Source organism: Salmo salar, chromosome ssa25 (genome assembly GCF_905237065.1).
Source record: "Salmo salar chromosome ssa25, Ssal_v3.1, whole genome shotgun sequence".
Taxonomy (NCBI): Eukaryota; Metazoa; Chordata; class Actinopteri; order Salmoniformes; family Salmonidae; genus Salmo; species Salmo salar.
Window position 1 is genome coordinate 15622780 of NC_059466.1, and position 17133 is coordinate 15639912.

At 41.9% G+C, this 17133-nt stretch overlaps 2 protein-coding genes across 2 annotated transcripts in view; one reads left to right on the top strand and one right to left on the bottom strand.

Annotated features, from left to right (window-relative positions):
* The window catches only part of agps (alkylglycerone phosphate synthase), a 50622-nt gene extending 47238 nt beyond the window's left edge, over positions 1 to 3384 (top strand). The window contains exon 20 of the mRNA XM_014173313.2: positions 1232 to 3384. Coding sequence (XP_014028788.1) covers positions 1232 to 1353 — 122 coding nt within the window. The 3' untranslated portion in view covers positions 1354 to 3384. The remainder of the gene's footprint in view (positions 1 to 1231) is intronic.
* A 1297-nt stretch (positions 3385 to 4681) lies between these two features.
* pde11a (phosphodiesterase 11a) overlaps positions 4682 to 17133 on the bottom strand; it is a 55447-nt gene continuing 42995 nt past the window's right edge. The window contains exons 19-20 of the mRNA XM_045707785.1: positions 12717 to 12800; positions 4682 to 7190 (exon numbers count right to left, since the gene is read on the bottom strand). Coding sequence (XP_045563741.1) covers positions 6966 to 7190; positions 12717 to 12800 — 309 coding nt within the window. The 3' untranslated portion in view covers positions 4682 to 6965. The remainder of the gene's footprint in view (positions 7191 to 12716; positions 12801 to 17133) is intronic.

Genomic DNA, 17133 nt, shown 5'->3' on the forward strand with positions numbered 1-17133 from the left:
TATCTTGCTTTGTTAAATTTGTTGGCGTACTCTTATCTAATCTCTGATGGTTATATCCGCGCATTACCTGCAGGAGCTTGAGCTCCCAAAGCATGTACTCGTTTCAATGGCACCTGTTTAAGATCATTCCATTCTCAGGGCTGTTTTTAGACTAGTGGAAAAAAAGATAGCGGCGTGTGCTTTTCCAAGAAAGTGCGACCTTACGCTTGATGTTTACCCAGAACAAACAGACTGCCTGGTTCCCCCTCTTCAAAGACACAATGTCGCTTTCAGATTGACTCTGATCTCGGCACAGGTTCCTCAACTTTTTGTTTTGTTATTTACTTTCTAAATGAATTGTGTGTTATCAGACAAAAGGAGTGAGGTTGCTGTGACCTGTTGTCACAATTGAGGACATGTGGGAGTTTGTCATTCTAAAACTGATAGTGGATCGAACGCTTCTGTAGCAGTTTCAATGTGGAGGCAGTCCCATGAATGCTCCGGGTTTCCAGCCATGCTCTGGTCAGTGTTAGGACCTTGATGTTGACTGTGTGCCAGGGACCAGTGAGAACCTGTCCTTCTCCCAGAGGCTCCAGACTCCCTGCTGAGGTCCTGCTGCTGAGGTCCTGGCAGGACTGAGGGGACTCTGGAGTGTGTCTGGCCAGCTGGCAGAGCGCTGGTCTCGGCTCTCTGGCCAGGCCTGGCCCACGCTGTGCCAGCTCCTCAACAGGCCCCTCCCTCACAGTGGGCCTGCGGCCAGAGCCATGACAGAGGACCATTGTGTCCCCACGCCACCGGCACAGTCAGTGGCCAGGGTCAGAAGTATGGCGGTGTGTGTGTGTGGAGCGGGTGAGCATGGCACGCTGGGACTTCAGGGCTGTGCTGGTCAGCCTGAGGAGAACACCCACCCCACACACCGTGGTGGCGTGTGTGGGGGGAGGAGGAGAATGATAAGGTAGTGGAAGCCTGCTCAGGGAATGCGGGAGGGAGAGGCAGGGCGTGCATGCGGCGGCCAGCCGGCACCTCCTCAGGGAACACACAGGGCCTAATGAGTTTGATAGGCTGCTGGGCTCCATAAATCACGCCATGCAAAACATTTCTCCTCTCTGAATAAAAGCATTTATCACCTTCTGTTTATTCACTCACTCTCACAAGATTGATTGGCTCCCAGCAGCCTGCTGCGCAATCAGGCGTGCCGATTTCTCCTTTCTTTGTGTTTATTTTTTTCTTCTCTCTCTCTCCCTCTCTCCAGTTGGGAAACTTCGGAAGGAGTGGATGAAGGAGAGCATCTCCAGCTTGGGTGTCGGGATGCTCCAGTCCGTCAAGGATTATGTGGACCCAGATAACATTTTCGGCAACCGAAACCTCCTCTAATTTACTCCTTGCTTTGTTTTCCACCTTTTATCTTCACACTTTTTCTAACAGCATCTCGTGCAATTGGCTTTAACAGTTACTAAAATGTGAAATTGACTTTAAAAGAAATGAAACGTTTTTTCCCCCCCCTCCTTCTGTATGACTTGAGTTGAGCCGTCTGTGGGTGCGTGTCTGGTTCTTGAGGAAAGCAATACGCTGGTCACCTTTCACTTTCCTCGCGTTACATTCTGTTGCACGCGGCAAAAATAATCGTCTATGATTCATTTTTGAAGATCATTGCAACAAGGCCTCAGTCCTTTCCAGAGTGTATATCATACTAACTATAGTACTGTAAATGTGTACTGTTGCTCGTTTCAGTCACGTGTACAACACGGCATAGGGAATGGTCTTTCATACTGTACATGATGCGAGCTAACTTTTGGGATGCCATGTTTGCCATGTATTAATTCATGAATAGTTTCCTACGATTTATGCCATCTTCACTAACTTAATTTGTATTTGTACACATTGTTTATTCACCTGTGTTTGGCACTACTTTAACAGTAAGTTTGAGATGAACGCGCTCTCTAAATCCCTGTGCCTTTCTGAAGACGTCTCCCTTTCCTCCTCATATACTCCAGGCGCAAAGGTTACCGACTGGAAGCTTGACTGGTTTGTCTTTTTTATGGCATCCCGTTTCTTCCCTAATAATGACCATGCCCTTCATTACAGATTTCTCTGTTTCCAATTGGTCTTTGTTTCTCAACTCAAGCACTCATGCCTTTTAGTTATTACTTAGAATGATGAATTATTGCCACAGGAGATGTGTATTTTGTTTGGATCTAAACATGTACCTACCTAGGAGTATTTACATTATGCTTCAGTGGTGCCTACTGAAAATTGACCTCAGGGTTCAAATGTCCCTACCCTAAAACCTTAACTATTACGTTAAACTGTCATTGAAGAAACTATGACAAGGTTAGATGATGCATCTAACAACTCATATCATTGTTCTTTTTGTGTTGATTTTTCTGAATTAGATTTTAACCTCGCATGGTCTTTGCTTGTCATATAGACAGTTCAGTTTGTGGACAAAGCCAATATACTTGGATCGTACATGCTTTAGTGTGAACAGGTTAGAGACAACTGAATCCCAATGCCCATGTTTGTACCAAAGACTTTTCACACAACCCTCTCACCATGCAAACACATACTGGATGTATATGTTTGTACATGTTGTATAGTTAAATACATTTAGTATACATTAACATTTATATATCCTGATAATACTTTTTTTTATTATTCATATATGCAAATACCCAGACACCGTCTCTATAAATATCCAAAAATGTATAACTGTTACTGTAAGTATTACATGTACAGTACTTATTCCTGTTCATATCAGAGAGAACTTCATTAAAATGTCATTACAATTGTCACTACTTCAAAATAAGTTGCTTGTATTTAGATGTATTTACACACAAATACAACAGAATTCATTGCTAGTCTGGTGAGCGTCCCAGTATTGTGGTTTTGTTGGAAAGGATACATTCGAGTCAAACAAAATTGTACCTTTGTCACTTACCTATTATTGTGTAGCTAAGTTTGGCCTTTCTTTTGGAGGCATGTGTTGATGTTGTGGCCAATCCTGAACTCGCAGACATGGATTCTACTGTGCGGTGCTAGAGAAGGATACATGAAATGTTGTGCGACCATTTTCCTGTCACTACTGTATGACTTTGTTCCTCCTGTTCCCAAGCTAGCCTCACAGCTTTCCCACAGTGCATTGTCACCCCATGCCACCTTCCTTCCCAAGTGTCTCATCTCCAGCTCCAATGAACATTTTGCCTCAATGAAACGTCAATGAAGGAAATGGTGGGGCCCCAGCCAGTATTTTCTGATCAGTTTCATGCTTTTACTTCTTGTGATGGTATCGAAAGATAACTTTAATGAGAGCTTGAAATTTGAATGTTTGTTATTTTCCACTTGATAGTATTAACATTCAAGTACATTTTGTTAATGCTGTTTGTGCAATAAATTCACATAAAACAAGCAGTTGTCTTGTAGATTGACACATCAGTTTTCATTCAGTTTAATGGAAATACTGTATCCAATTGGCAGGAAATGTCACTGCCTGTCTCTCACATACAGGTGATGTCAGAACACACATTCTCACTCACACACACAGAGAGGGCTTGACGGTCAGCAGAGCAAAGGGCCCAGTCCTCATAAAGATACAGGCATTGTTCGGCCGCCTACTCGTCCTCTTAAGACACGCAATTGACTCTACCTTCTTCAAGCTCAAGGTAATCCAGAACGGAGGAGTTGCTGTAACACACATCCTTTCTGTGCTTCCAGTCAAAGGTATCTCCAGCAGCTCCCCTGAGATTCATCCTCCCACTCACCCACCCACACACTGCTGCTGACGTCAACATGAACACAGCATTTATCTGGGGAACAGCTATGTAGCAATCCCAATCTTTCAGAGAGATTGTAATTACAAATGATAATCCATGTTGATTTATATGCCACCACCATCACCCTGATTTTACACTGAGTGTACAAAACATTAGGAACACCTTTCCATGACAGACTGACCAGGTCAAAGCTATGATCCCTTATATCACTTGTTAAATCCACTTCAGTCATTGTACTTGCCCATCATCAAGGGGAGGAGACTGGTTGAAGAAGGATTTTTAATCCTTGAGACATGGATTGTGGATGTGTGCCATTCAGAGGGTGAATGAACAAGACAAAAGATTGAAGTGCCTTTGAACAGGGTATGGTAGTAGGTGCCTGGTGCACCGGTTTGAGTGTCAAAAACTGCAACGCTGTTGGGTTTTTCACCCTCAACAGTTTCCCATGTGTATCAAGAACGGTCCAACACCCAAAGGACATCCAGTCAACTTGACCAACTGTGGGATTCATTGGAGTCAACATGGGAAAACACTTTGTAGAGTCCATGTCCAGATGAATTGAGGCTGTCCTGAGGGCAAACGGGGTGCAACTCAATATTAGGAAGGTGTTACTAATACACACTTACTTTGGAATGTATGCCACCAGGTATGAATATTTCTCAGTTATTTCTACAGTAGGTCTTGTGCGGACACATTTCCAACTTAGTCCTGATTTTAATCACTGCTCAGCAGGTAATCAGACACTCGATAAGGAGATGGTGCTGGAATTCTCCAATGCGACTGTTCAGATTGCATCCATCCTCTTTATTCCTATATACCCATTTGTCCACATGGGGTCAGTATGGTAACAGGAAACAATTGTGCATGTGTACTCTTCACTAGAGAATGGAATCCCTAACACAGCCTTACAAAATAATGAAGGCACAGACAACTAGCAGCACATTTTTATTTCAACTTAACAAAAACATTGCACATTTTCCAGTAACATGCCTGTATAGGTCCATCAAGTTCACCTCGCTTAATGAGAAAAGAGTAGTAACCAATGACGTATATAAACCCTGAATTGCAATGCTATGTATTGGCCAATGAGAGGCTTGAAGCCGCTGGTCGGCCATATTGGCACTCCCCAGTGGGAGCAGTCCTCCATAGGAATGAATGGAATTCTACAGTATTTCAATGAAATGTTTCAAGGACAGTATTTCAATTCAAATGTTTCAAGGACAAAATTACATGTATTTGAATATTTTCTTTGTACTTAAAAATGATACTTTAAGGAAAATGTTTTTATGTTTTATTTACTTAAAATGTGTACGTTTAGCTGACATAATATACTTTAAAAGTATGCATTAAGGTGTCTGTAATAGAATAAACTTGTCTAAATCAAAGGTAAACATTAATAAATGCATTTCCATACAATCCAAAATGTCTTTTACATCGGTGGGGGAGTGCCAAGATGGAGGTGAGTTGGCTTCAAAACAGTGCCCCCTGTCAGTCTTCTAGTGTATATATAAACCATTGGTAGTAACAGAGGGAAAATATGAAGAAATACAATAAGCTGTTTCCAAATGCTAAAGAAGACAGTACCAAGTAAAAATTGGCCACATTTGAAACCAAATGTAATAAAAATATTACAGCAATGTTAATACTTCACCAAACATGATGCAATTGTATAATCCATGCAATTAAATTAAATAGTCATATGCATATTAATAATAAAGTTCAAAATACGAGGTATTTGTTGGCTCACATTTTTGTTTGCTACATCCATAGCAGTTTGATTTCAATACTGTAGTCACACCTCATGCAATTCAATTTCCCATTGTCAATTTGTTTCAACCCAAATACAGTAGCACAAAGATCCATGCCACACAATGCACACAGCTACATTTTTAAACTCCAATTAACAAAGCTACAACAATTCATACCCCAAATAAAACGTCAACATGGAACCTAATGCAGCTACCGCATGGACACGTTCTGTTCTAAAGGGATCCAAAAGTGTTCATAGTTTAGGACAATTGTACGTTTAGATTTTTTGTCTGAATAGCTAGTTCTGTTATGTACTGACATGATATTCTGAGGTACACTAGTAAGGAATGAGCTGCCATTACACTATTTGTGTGACATTCCCGATGCACCTTTCCCTCAGCTGAAATAGCTTCATCAGAATATATAGCCATTCTCTGTTGAATCAACCTGCAGCAGCCATCTAAAGGCCATAGACTAAAAACAAGCACATCGTTGAAATTAGTAAACCAATGGGATGGGAGCCTAATTGTAAACTGGCAAATTATTCATAAAATGTGAAATGATCAGAACAATTTTGCAAAGGCACATTTGTCTATGTGTGTGATTGATCCCTTTTCCTATCATGTGGCTTATAAAACAACTCTTCTGGTTCAGTAATACTTCTAATGTAACGTTACATATATGAAATACTCTCTAACTGAGACAGGGGATCAGGACCAAACGAAGAACGGTCAAATAGAATCTCTCAAACTATAGAAGAATCTCAGTGTGTGAAGACGCCATGCATTTTTCATAAGGAGTTTCAAACAAGGCACAAGGAGCGGAGTGGAGCGAACGATTTGCATTGCAAGCATAGCCACGGGCCCTGCTGGTTCCCAACATCTTGACCCTCAACCCTAGCTAACTCCAGGACTCCGAATCAGCCAAGCATCCAAATCAACAACTGCACTTGCATGTACCATCTCTTCAAATGTCATATGTACAAAATGAAAAAAAAAGAGTAACCACCCTCCCCAAGAAGAATATTCTAGCAACAGATATCGAAAGCAACGTAAGGGATGACATAATGACGGTACAGAAAACAACAGTTAGGTCCTCTCTACATACTCTCCATGCACCTTGTAGTGAGGTTGCAGCTTTCTCCTAAACCGGCCTTATCACTGGTTGCCATTCTGACACAGAGGTCTGAAGTTTCCTCACACTTGCAATGGTCAGAGGAATAACTAGCTGCGCTGCTCTGACTAACATGTCAGACACAGCTCTCTCTGTTTCCCACACAGGAAGTAGCTGTGGAAGGAGCAGGAAACACCTTGACCGTGGCGACAGTCTAAAGCCCATCTCTAGTGGCAAAAGCAAGCAGAGCCCAAGAATCTCTGCACTGCACTGCACTGCCTATTCTGCAGGCTGCATTAAAGAGTAAAGAAGCTAAGAGGCGGAGGAAATATTGCCTGGAGAGGTCAGCAGGAGCTAGCTTGCCGGTTTGGGAGGGTCACCTGCACAGCAAGGTGTGTTGCAAGGTGTGTCGCCCAAAGAACGAGTTCTTGTTTCTGTGGTGTCACTGCTGCAATGGCTTGTGGGTTTGGACTCACTCTGGCTGCGTTGTCTCTCTTTGTTCAGCTCCTCCCACTTGGCCCTGTTAGCCTGGATCAAGTCAACCATTGGCTGGAGCTTGGGGTTTATTTTCACCAATGTCTGGAGAGAGGGAGAAGAGAGAGAGAGAGGGAGAAGAGAGAGAGACAGGGTGTTATAAAGTGAGATAAATGAAGACCATCTTTCACTTAGTACATTATTCATCATACAAGAAATATGCATCTGACTGCTAAGCTACCTGCCACCCCGATATGTACAGTAGGCTACAGTAGAGCACATTGCCATGCAGTACAGTTTAGTGCAGTAGAGTACAGTAGGGTACAGTACAGTAACATACAGAACATTATACTGTACTCAACTTGTTACTAAACGTATGTGTACTGTGTGCTCTGCTTTACTGTAATGTACTGTCCTCTACTGCAGTGGTTCCCAAACTTTTTATAGTCCCGTACCCCTTCAAACATTCAACCTCCAGCTGCATACCCCCTCTAGCACCAGGGTCAGCGCACTCTCAAATGTTGTTTTTTGCCATCATTGTAAGCCTGCCACACACACACTATACGATACACTCATTCTTATGTTTAATAAATGTCCGTTTTTGTCACAACCCGTCTCGTGGGAAGTGACAAAGAACTCTTATAGGACCCAGGGCACAAATAATAATATAATAATAAATAATTTTGCTCTATTTAACCATCTTACATATAAAACCTTATTTGTTCATTGAAAATTGTGAATAACCACAGGTTAATGAGAAGAGTGTGCTTGAAAGGATGCACATAACTCTGCAATGTTGAGTTGTATTGGAGAGAGTCTCAGTCTTAAATCATTTTCCAAACACAGTCTGTGCCTGTATTTAGTTTTCATGCTAGTGAGGGCAGAGAATCCACTCTCACATAGGTACGTGGTTGCAAAGGGCATCAGTGTCTTAACAGCGTGATTTGCCAAGGCAAGAAACTCTGAGCACAGCCCAATCCAGAAATCTGTCAGTGGCTTCTGATTAAATTCAATTTTCACAGAACCGATGGTTGCAATTTCGATGAGGCTCTCTTGTTCAGATATCGGTAAGTGGACTGGAGGCAGGGCATGAAAGGGATAACGAATCCAGTTGTTTGTGTCATCCGTTTCAGAAAAGTACCTGCGTAATTGCGCACCCAACTCACTCAGGTGCTTCGCTACATCACATTTGACATTGTCCGTAAGCTTGAGTTCATTTGCACATAAAAAATCATACAATAATGGAAAGACCTGTGTGTTGTCCTTGTTAATGCAGACAGAGAAGAGCTCCAACTCCTTAATCATAGTCTCAATTTTGTCCCGCACATTGAATATAGTTGCGGAGAGTCCCTGTAATCCTAGATTCATATCATTCAGGAGAGAAAAAACATCACCCAGATAGGCCAGTCGTGTGAGAAACTCGTCATCATGCAAGCGTCATCATGCAAGCGGTCAGACAAGTGAAAATGATGGTCAGTAAAGAAAACTTTAAGCTCGTCTCTCAATTAAAATAAACGTGTCAATACTTTGCTCCTTGATAACCAGTGCACTTCTGTATGTTGTAAAAGTGTTACATGGTCGCTGCCCGTATCATTGCATAATGCAGAAAATACATGAGAGTTCAGGGGGCTTGCTTTAACAAAGTTAACCATTTTCACTGTAGTATCCAAAACGTCTTTCAGGCTGTCAGGCCTTTCCTTGGCAGCAAGAGCCTCTCGACGCCACCCAAGTGGCGTCGAGAGCAACTGCTTGCAAGCTCGTTACCACTCCACTATGTCTCCCTGTCATGGCTTTTGCGCCATCAGTACAGATACCAACACATCTTGACCACCAAAGTCCATTTGATGTCACAAAGCTGTCCAGTACTTTAAAAATATCCTCTCCTGTTGTCCTGGTTGTCAGAAGAGGATGTCTTCATTAATTGACCCCCCATAAACGTAACGGACATATACCAGGAGCTGTGCCAGGACCGCCATGTCTGTTGACTCTTCCAGTTGTAACGCATATAATTCAATGGCTTGTATGCGAAGCAGTAATTGTTTCACAACATCTCCTGCCATGTCACTGATGCGTCATGAAACAGTGTTGTTTGATGAAGTTTTTTTGGCCTTTTCCCCCAGCATTGTCCCAGCCATATCCGCAGCAACAGGAAGAATTAAGTCCTCCACAATAGTATAGGGCTTGCCTGTCCTAGCCTCTCGGTAGCTCACCATATAAGACACTTCTAGCCCCTTCTTATTAATGGTATCTGTTGCTTTCATACATGTCTTACTACTCAAAAGTCATCTTTATTTTTGCTCAGAAAACTTTAGTGGCTTATTTTTCAAATGGTCATGTTTTGTTTCTAAATGTCTGTGCAAGAGTGAAGGTTTCCCGCGAGAGACTAACGGTTAATGTGATTGGATGTTAATTATTTGACTAGGCTACCTGTATTTGACATTGTCTTGTTATTTCGCTGAACACTAGATTTTATTTTTGGCAGTGAAACGAGGCTACTCAGGCGAGAAAAAACCTCACCCAAATATATAGCCCCGTTGGAAAATATAAATGTAATTTGAAAATGTGAAGAATTTTTATTTGGCATACCCCCGACGGTATTACACGTACCCCAGTTTGGGAATACATGCTCTACTGTACTGTCAAAACTTGGACCATATCGCTTTAATTACTTGTTACTTTTATTTCTTATTCTTATTTTTTATATTACTTTTTTAACTGCATTGTTGGTTAGGGGCTGGTAAGTTAGTATTTCACTGTAAGGTCTACACCTGTTGTATTCGGCGCATGTGACTAATAACATTTCATTTGATTTGATCTGAATATAGACGTCTTTTTTTGGGGCCAAATCAAGAACGGTCCGGAACAAATCTCAACCAGTCATAGACGTCTATGTTTAGGCTGAATCAAGTCCGGTCTAGACCGGACATCTGTGGACGGACCAAATTTCAGCATCTTTTCTACGTCCATGGATGTCAGCGTTGGACGGTGCTCACTGGGTTAATATGAAGAAAAAATGACTTACTGGACTGTAATTAGTTACTAGTGTCATTCTTGCTGTGGAATTGTAAACGACAATTCAGTCACTGTGACACATTGCCTTTCATACAGCCTTTAATGAATTACCTCAGAGACGTGGGGGGTTCTCTTCTCTTTACACTGCATTTAGCCTCCTTTGAATGTTATCTAAATCACTTGGCTTTCCATTGCACACTAATTAACCCATGTTTCATATGAAAACACAAACACTTTCCACAACAGACACAAAACACAAAGCCGCCATTTAGGAAGAGATACTGTACACGTTGCCACGACAACAGGGGATCATTTAATTTATGCTATCAATTCAATTCACATAACTTTTATATCCGGATAGGGAACTTTATATGTGGTGATGGGCTGGGGCATGCAAGACACATAGCAACATAGGACACAATATACGGTATTAATATATATGAGTGGAATAACTCACAATGTTATAAAACGCTACAAGAATTGTCTATGAGTATGTGCTCAGTATCTCATCATCCCGCCAGTGTGCAGTTATGGCTGGCCCATGGAGCGTCTCCATACATGTTTTATGAGTCAAATCAGTACAATCTCATGCCAGAAAATGATCTACGGAACTGCCTGTTGCCTGAAACTGTCAAACCTGAAACTGTCAAACCTGTTACAACAGCTAGGGGGATTTGAAAAGCATGTGTATTCAGAGGGTGCACTCACTAACTCACACAACAATTGAGGTGGTACACTTAAGTTATGTTTTCTAATTGGGTGCAGTTCAGAAGTCAAGACTACATTTACATGATCAAAAGATTCCACATGGCCTCTCATTCATATGCTATGCATAATCATTTCCAGAGAGGGCTTTTAGTTTGCACTTCTAACTAGAACCTAGTGACCGTATGTCCACAACATTCCATAGTGAATATGAAATATTCCAAATGGTGCGTTTCCACTGCGAATTTTGGAGAGCTCCATGCACATTGATTCATACAGCTCTACCATTACCAGACCACTAGGGTACGTCCCAAATGGTACCTTATTCCCGATATAGTGCACTACTATTTGACCAAAGTCATATGGAATAGGGTGCCATTTGGGACTCGGCCAGAAAACACTACACAGGACCAGCTCCCTTCTAGTCGCCATGGCAGGTTGTTGTTAGAGCACTCGGTCTCCACATCCACAGATGGTGAGGGTTCAGTAAAGACTGACTCCTGTTAGGGAGTTGCCATAACACCCTGTGTGTGGTGCTGTAATAGCGACACGTTCCTTGGACGGACAAACCCACTCTGTGATCAACTTAATCTCTCTGAGTTGTACAGCTGGAGAATAGAGGAGGATTTCCAACTAGGATCCTGCCAATGTCTCTGTTCTCTTTCCTCCTTCCTTCTAAAAACCCCTCTATCTTGTTCCCGGCATCAGTATTCCAGTGCAGTAGACGGAACGAGTGGGGATAAAGACGGAGAGCCTTGGTTATCTGGTGGGCTTTGAAGACGGGAGGTTACATAACGCAGGATTAATATTCCACACAGTAGCACTAGGAGAAGGAGATCAGTGAGATGCTCTTCCTCCCACAGACACAAACCCCTGGCGCCTCTGATCTTCCTCCTGCTCCCCTCTCTCTCTCTCTCCTCTAATTGGTGGCGGTATGGTCGTGAGCTGTGTATCTGCATTCTCTAAACATTAGCATGTGCAGGCCACTGTGTGAGTCTGCGTCTAAAGACACACAGAAAGCAAATCTCTTTGTTCTAATAATGTAGTTTTCAAAGCCATAGGGGAAAAACGGCAGTCTACCATCACTTTTAACACAAGTTGCTCCTGAATTAATCCAACGTTTGAAAGCATATTTGTCCGAATCTTACAATATAGTAGGCCTATGTTTGTCAATCAAAATATATGTGTATGTGAAAACATATTTACAGTTTTTTAATCTGGCAGTGTTTATCTGGAAAAAATCATGTCTGCAACTGTATGTACTGTATGGCATTCCCTGTATTTATCACTTGTTTGCCCTGTGCTCTCGGCCTCTAACTCTCCTTGTCTTTATCAGTGGCCTTGATCTTCCCTGGAAGTCAGTCATCCAGTCTTCCTCGGTCTCCCACACACACTCACTGCCGCAGACGTCATGACCTGGCTCATCCGCACCCACCCACCCACGCACGCATGCACACAATGAGAGCACAGAGCTGACTCTCCCTATTCATTCCCTCTTTCAGTGCTGTGCAGTTGAGGCACACTATACCTGCATTAAAGGGAGTTAAGCATGTCATATACTGTATCATCATCACTAACGTCAATGCTTCCCTCATTCATTAGTTTGCTTTGCATTCTCAAGATCCGGAAACGAGGTCTCATTCTAGTGCAGTATTCTCAAATAGATAGTATACGTCCTTGGAGTTATTTCAGAGATAAAAAAAATACCTTATTTTTCTAAGAGGTATCTCTAAAGGGAAAGAATGTTTACTGCAGTGACATTTCCACTGCTGGCGTCATTAGAGACAATGGCAGGCGAAGGACGGCCTCCTCTGTAGAGGGGGCTATTCGGCTAGTGGTGCTTGGTGGTAGTGAGAGCAGTAGATTGAGTCCCTTAGGGTTTGGGGAGGCTGTGGAGGCATTACGGAGGATTACCTCATAAAGCGGAGCACAGATCCCATCGATCCACTCCAGCTGCAGCCCCGGCAACTCGTCCTTCCGGTTTCGATCAAAAATGGCCTGGAACACAAACATACGCTTTAGCCTCATGATTCCTTCACTGTCTGTTCCACTTCCTTCCTACACACACACAGTAGCCCTGGATCATGATTCTCAGTTCCATTACATTACACATAAGAGCCCAGATACTCGGTCTGAACATTAACACGCACCGCTTGCGGTACGCTTTTGGAAGCATAAGGACTTTATCTTTCATATCAGCAAGAAATCATTTCCAAAAAAGAAAAGGTTAAATTGCTACACCTTTATAGGGTTAGTGTTCCCAAACGGCCATATCTTCATGTTACAGCGAGTGTTTCCGGAAGAGAGATAGAAGATCGAGGGACCACCTGTCCTAACTAGCTATCTAGCATGCTCCAGTAAATGTATATTTTGGATTTGTGAATTTATTTTAATGTGATATAAAAGTAAAGGGCTTTATGTTTATAGAACCGTATTGCAATTGAGAATCGATTCACGTTTAGACTTATTTTTTGTCTGTTTAGGCTGCCAGAGCCAGTCTACCTTTGAGAATAACATATATGACTCTATTTCTGGCGTTAAGGCGGCGCTAGTGTCAAATGCACGTTAGTTTCCAATTTCATCATGTAAAAACTGTCGCACTGGCATTTTCCAGCCCTAACGCCAGGTTCGGCAATTTACCTGTCTAACATCAGCATGCTTGCACTCAGAAGAGAGGGGTGGATATATTTAAGGTGTGTCCTTAAAAACATGATCCAAAATGCTAATTTCAGGCAGCGCTGACAGGGATATTTAAGACCAACCAAAAGCTGGTTTTAGCGGTAACGCAGTTGGTTATGGCATGAATTTTGACAGCGGAAACGCAGCCTATCCAGCCGTGACACACAATGCCCATATGCACATGGGACAAGATGTGCTTTTGGTGCCTGTGTGCTGTATATTTTATTAAAAACCAAGCATACCCTCTCCTCCTCTTAATGAGAGGGGGAGTGTATGCTGGGGGGCTCCCGAGTGGCGCAGTGGTATAAGACACTGCATCTCAGTGCAAGAGGTGTCATTGCAGTACTGCAGTGGTTCAAATCCAGACTGTATCACATCCGGCCGTGATTGGGAGTCCCATTGGGCCCAGCGTCGTCCGGGTTTGGCCGTCATTGTAAATAAGAATTTGTTCTTAACTGACTTGCCTAGGTTAAATAATTTTAAAAAATGAAGGCTGTTTTCTTTTTGTCCTGCCCAATTTAATCAAGTAGGCTAGTCAAGACCATTGATATAGTGTTTGGCTCGTGAGACCGGTTGGAAATCATTCTTAATCAACTTAAAACATTACGTTTGCGAGGAGTAAAACAGTGAGCTGACATTCCCTTTTTATCTATGTATTGTAGGCAGACCTACATTATTTTAGCCGTGCTTTGGACGTGTGTAAAACCCCCTCCATGATGTAGGCTACATGTGTCCATGCCCATGAAACGAGAGATGAAAGCCTCTGTGACTACCAGTGACCCTCCTATTTGTTTGTTTTCCGTTTCCTATTTTTTAAACCCAAGCCCTCCGTAGGCTACCCTTACCCTAGACCTACTACAGCGAAGGCTGGTTCAACAGCAATGTGTTGTTCCTTTTTTTATGCTAGCGATTTTAGAATGCATTTATTGTTGTTGAAAAAATAAAACGGATTGCTTGTTTTTCGTAGAATTGTATTAAAACCAAATTTATTACAAAGATTCACTGTCCTGGTTTTATGGTGAGAACGTCCATGGCATGCAACTTCTGGAGAAGTGTGAATGCGATCTGTAAGATGGTTCCAATATGTCTATAAAACATTATGTTTGGGAGCAGTACAACGGTGAGTGGACATTCTCCCTTTCACTTTATATTGGATCGTTGTCCAGCTATTATAAAAGGGTTAGATGTGTGTAAAACTCTCCACAGTCTGTGTTGTTTTAATATTATATGGGTATGGGAAGCAATTATGGAGCCTGTAAGTGTACTTGGATATAGCCTAAAAACAAGTTGTTTTGTTTTGTTAAGAATTTAATTCAAATCTATTTTTAGGCCTTATCAATAATGAATTTAATCTTACTTATTGAAAACCTTTGGCATGTCCATGCTCAGCCATAATGTAATTTACAGCAGGCCTAGCCTCTATATCACTATATTTCTACATTGAAGCTATGCAATTTCTTAGAACAATGTGGTCTCCAAACAGGTTCACGTTAACATATTTAGAATAGATGGGATAGGTCTACATTTTGTTATTTTGTTTCTGTAAGCTGTTTAACTTCTTTGGGAACGGGGGGCAGTATTGAGTAGCTTGGATGAATAAGGTGCCCAGCGTAAACTGCCTGCTACTCAGGCCCAGAAGCTAGAATATGCATATAATTAGTAGATTTTGATAAAAAAAAACACTTTAAAGTTTCCAAAACTGTTAAAATAACGTTTGTGAGTATAACAGAACTCATATGGCAAGCAAAAACCTGAAAAAAATCTAACCAGGAAGTGGGAAATCTGAGGTTTGTAGTTTTTTTAAGTGATTGCCTATCCAGTATACTGTGTCTATGGGGTCAGATTGCACTTCCTAAGGCTTTCACTAGATGTCAGCAGTCTTTAGAACGTTGTTTCAGGCTTCTACTGTGAAAGGGGAACGAATAAGAGCTGTTTGAACCAGGGGTCTGGCTGAAAGCCTTGAGCTATTTATCACGCACGGCCGTGAGCACGAGCTCCGTTCCCTTTCCTTTCTAAAGACAAAGGAATTGTCCAGTTGGAATATTATTAAAGATTTATGATAAAAACATCCTAAAGATTGATTCTATACATCGTTTGACATGTTTCTACAAACTGTAATGGAACTTTTTAGACTTTTCGTCTGGACTTAGTGCCCGCGCCTTGTGCATTCGGATTAGTGAACTAAACGCGCAAACAAAAAGGAGGTATTTGGACATAAAGATTAACTTTATCGAACAAAACAAACATTTATTGTGGAACTGGGATTCCTGGGAGTGCATTCTGATGAAGATCATCAAAGGTAAGTGAATATTTATAACACTATTTCTGACTTTTGTTGACTCCACAACATGGCGGGTATTTGTATGGCTTGTTTTGGTGACTGAGCGCTGTACTCAGATTATCGCATCGTGTGCTTTCACCGTAAAGCTTTTTTGAAATCTGACACAGCGGTTGTATTAAGGAGAAGTTTATCTATAATCCTATCTATCCATAACACTTGTATCTTTCATCAAAGTTTATGATGAGTATTTCTGTAAATTGATGTGGCTCTTTGCAAACTCACCGGATGTTTTGTAGGCAAAACATTACTGAACATAACGCGCCAATGTAAACAGATTTTTGGATATAAATATGAACTTTATTGAACAAAACATACATGTATTGTGTAACATGAAGTCCTATGAGTGCCATCTGATGAAGATCATCAAAGGTTAGTGATTCATTTTATCTCTATTTCTGCTTTTTGTGACTCCTCTCTTTGGCTGGAAAATGGCTGTATGTTTTTTTTGTGACTAGGCGCTGACCTAAAATAAAAGGAATAAAAGTATGAGAAAAAGGGCGAATGGCTCCTAGTCCTAGAACACAAATGTACACTTCAGTACTGCAATAGAACTGTTGTAGAACTGAATGTATAAAATGCACCCTTTACCATTATGCCAAACAAGTTAATTCCAGTTCCTATTTTCCATTCTGCCTCAGTCTCCTCTCTTGCTGCATGAACTTCTGAGGCTCCAGAGAGAGAGAGAGAGAAGCTGCACTTCACAGATAGTTACTGGGCTAGGCTTGAATATTGAGTTGAATATTTAATTCACAACACCCACACACACGCTCAGCGCTAAAGGGTTTGACACAGGCTGCAAAGCAACCTGAGGCTAGTGCATTAGCTAGCTACTTCAGAGGGGAACCAATGTGGCCGGGCGTGATTAGTCAACCGGCAGTAATTACAGACGGACGCTACTCTGCTCTCCTCCCTAAGAACCTGCAGCACCGTTTGGACTTCAAAGCTCCAAAATAAAACACCAGCAATTCTTCTATTTTAGTGCATTGGCTTTGAATACAGTACTTATACATGTAGAATATACACTGAGTGTACAAAACATTAAGAACACCTGCTCTTTCCATGACATAGGCTGACCAGGTGAATCCAGGTGAAATCTATGATCCGTTATTGATGTCACCTGTTAAATCCACTTCAATCAGTGTAGATGAAGGGTTTTTAAGCCTTGAGACAATTGAGACATGGATTGTGTATGTGTGCCATTCGGAGGGTGAATGGGCCAGACAAAATATTACAGTGCCTTTGAACAGGGTATGGTAGTAGGTGCCAGGCGCACCAGTTTGAGTATGTCAACAACTGCAACGCCGCTGGGTT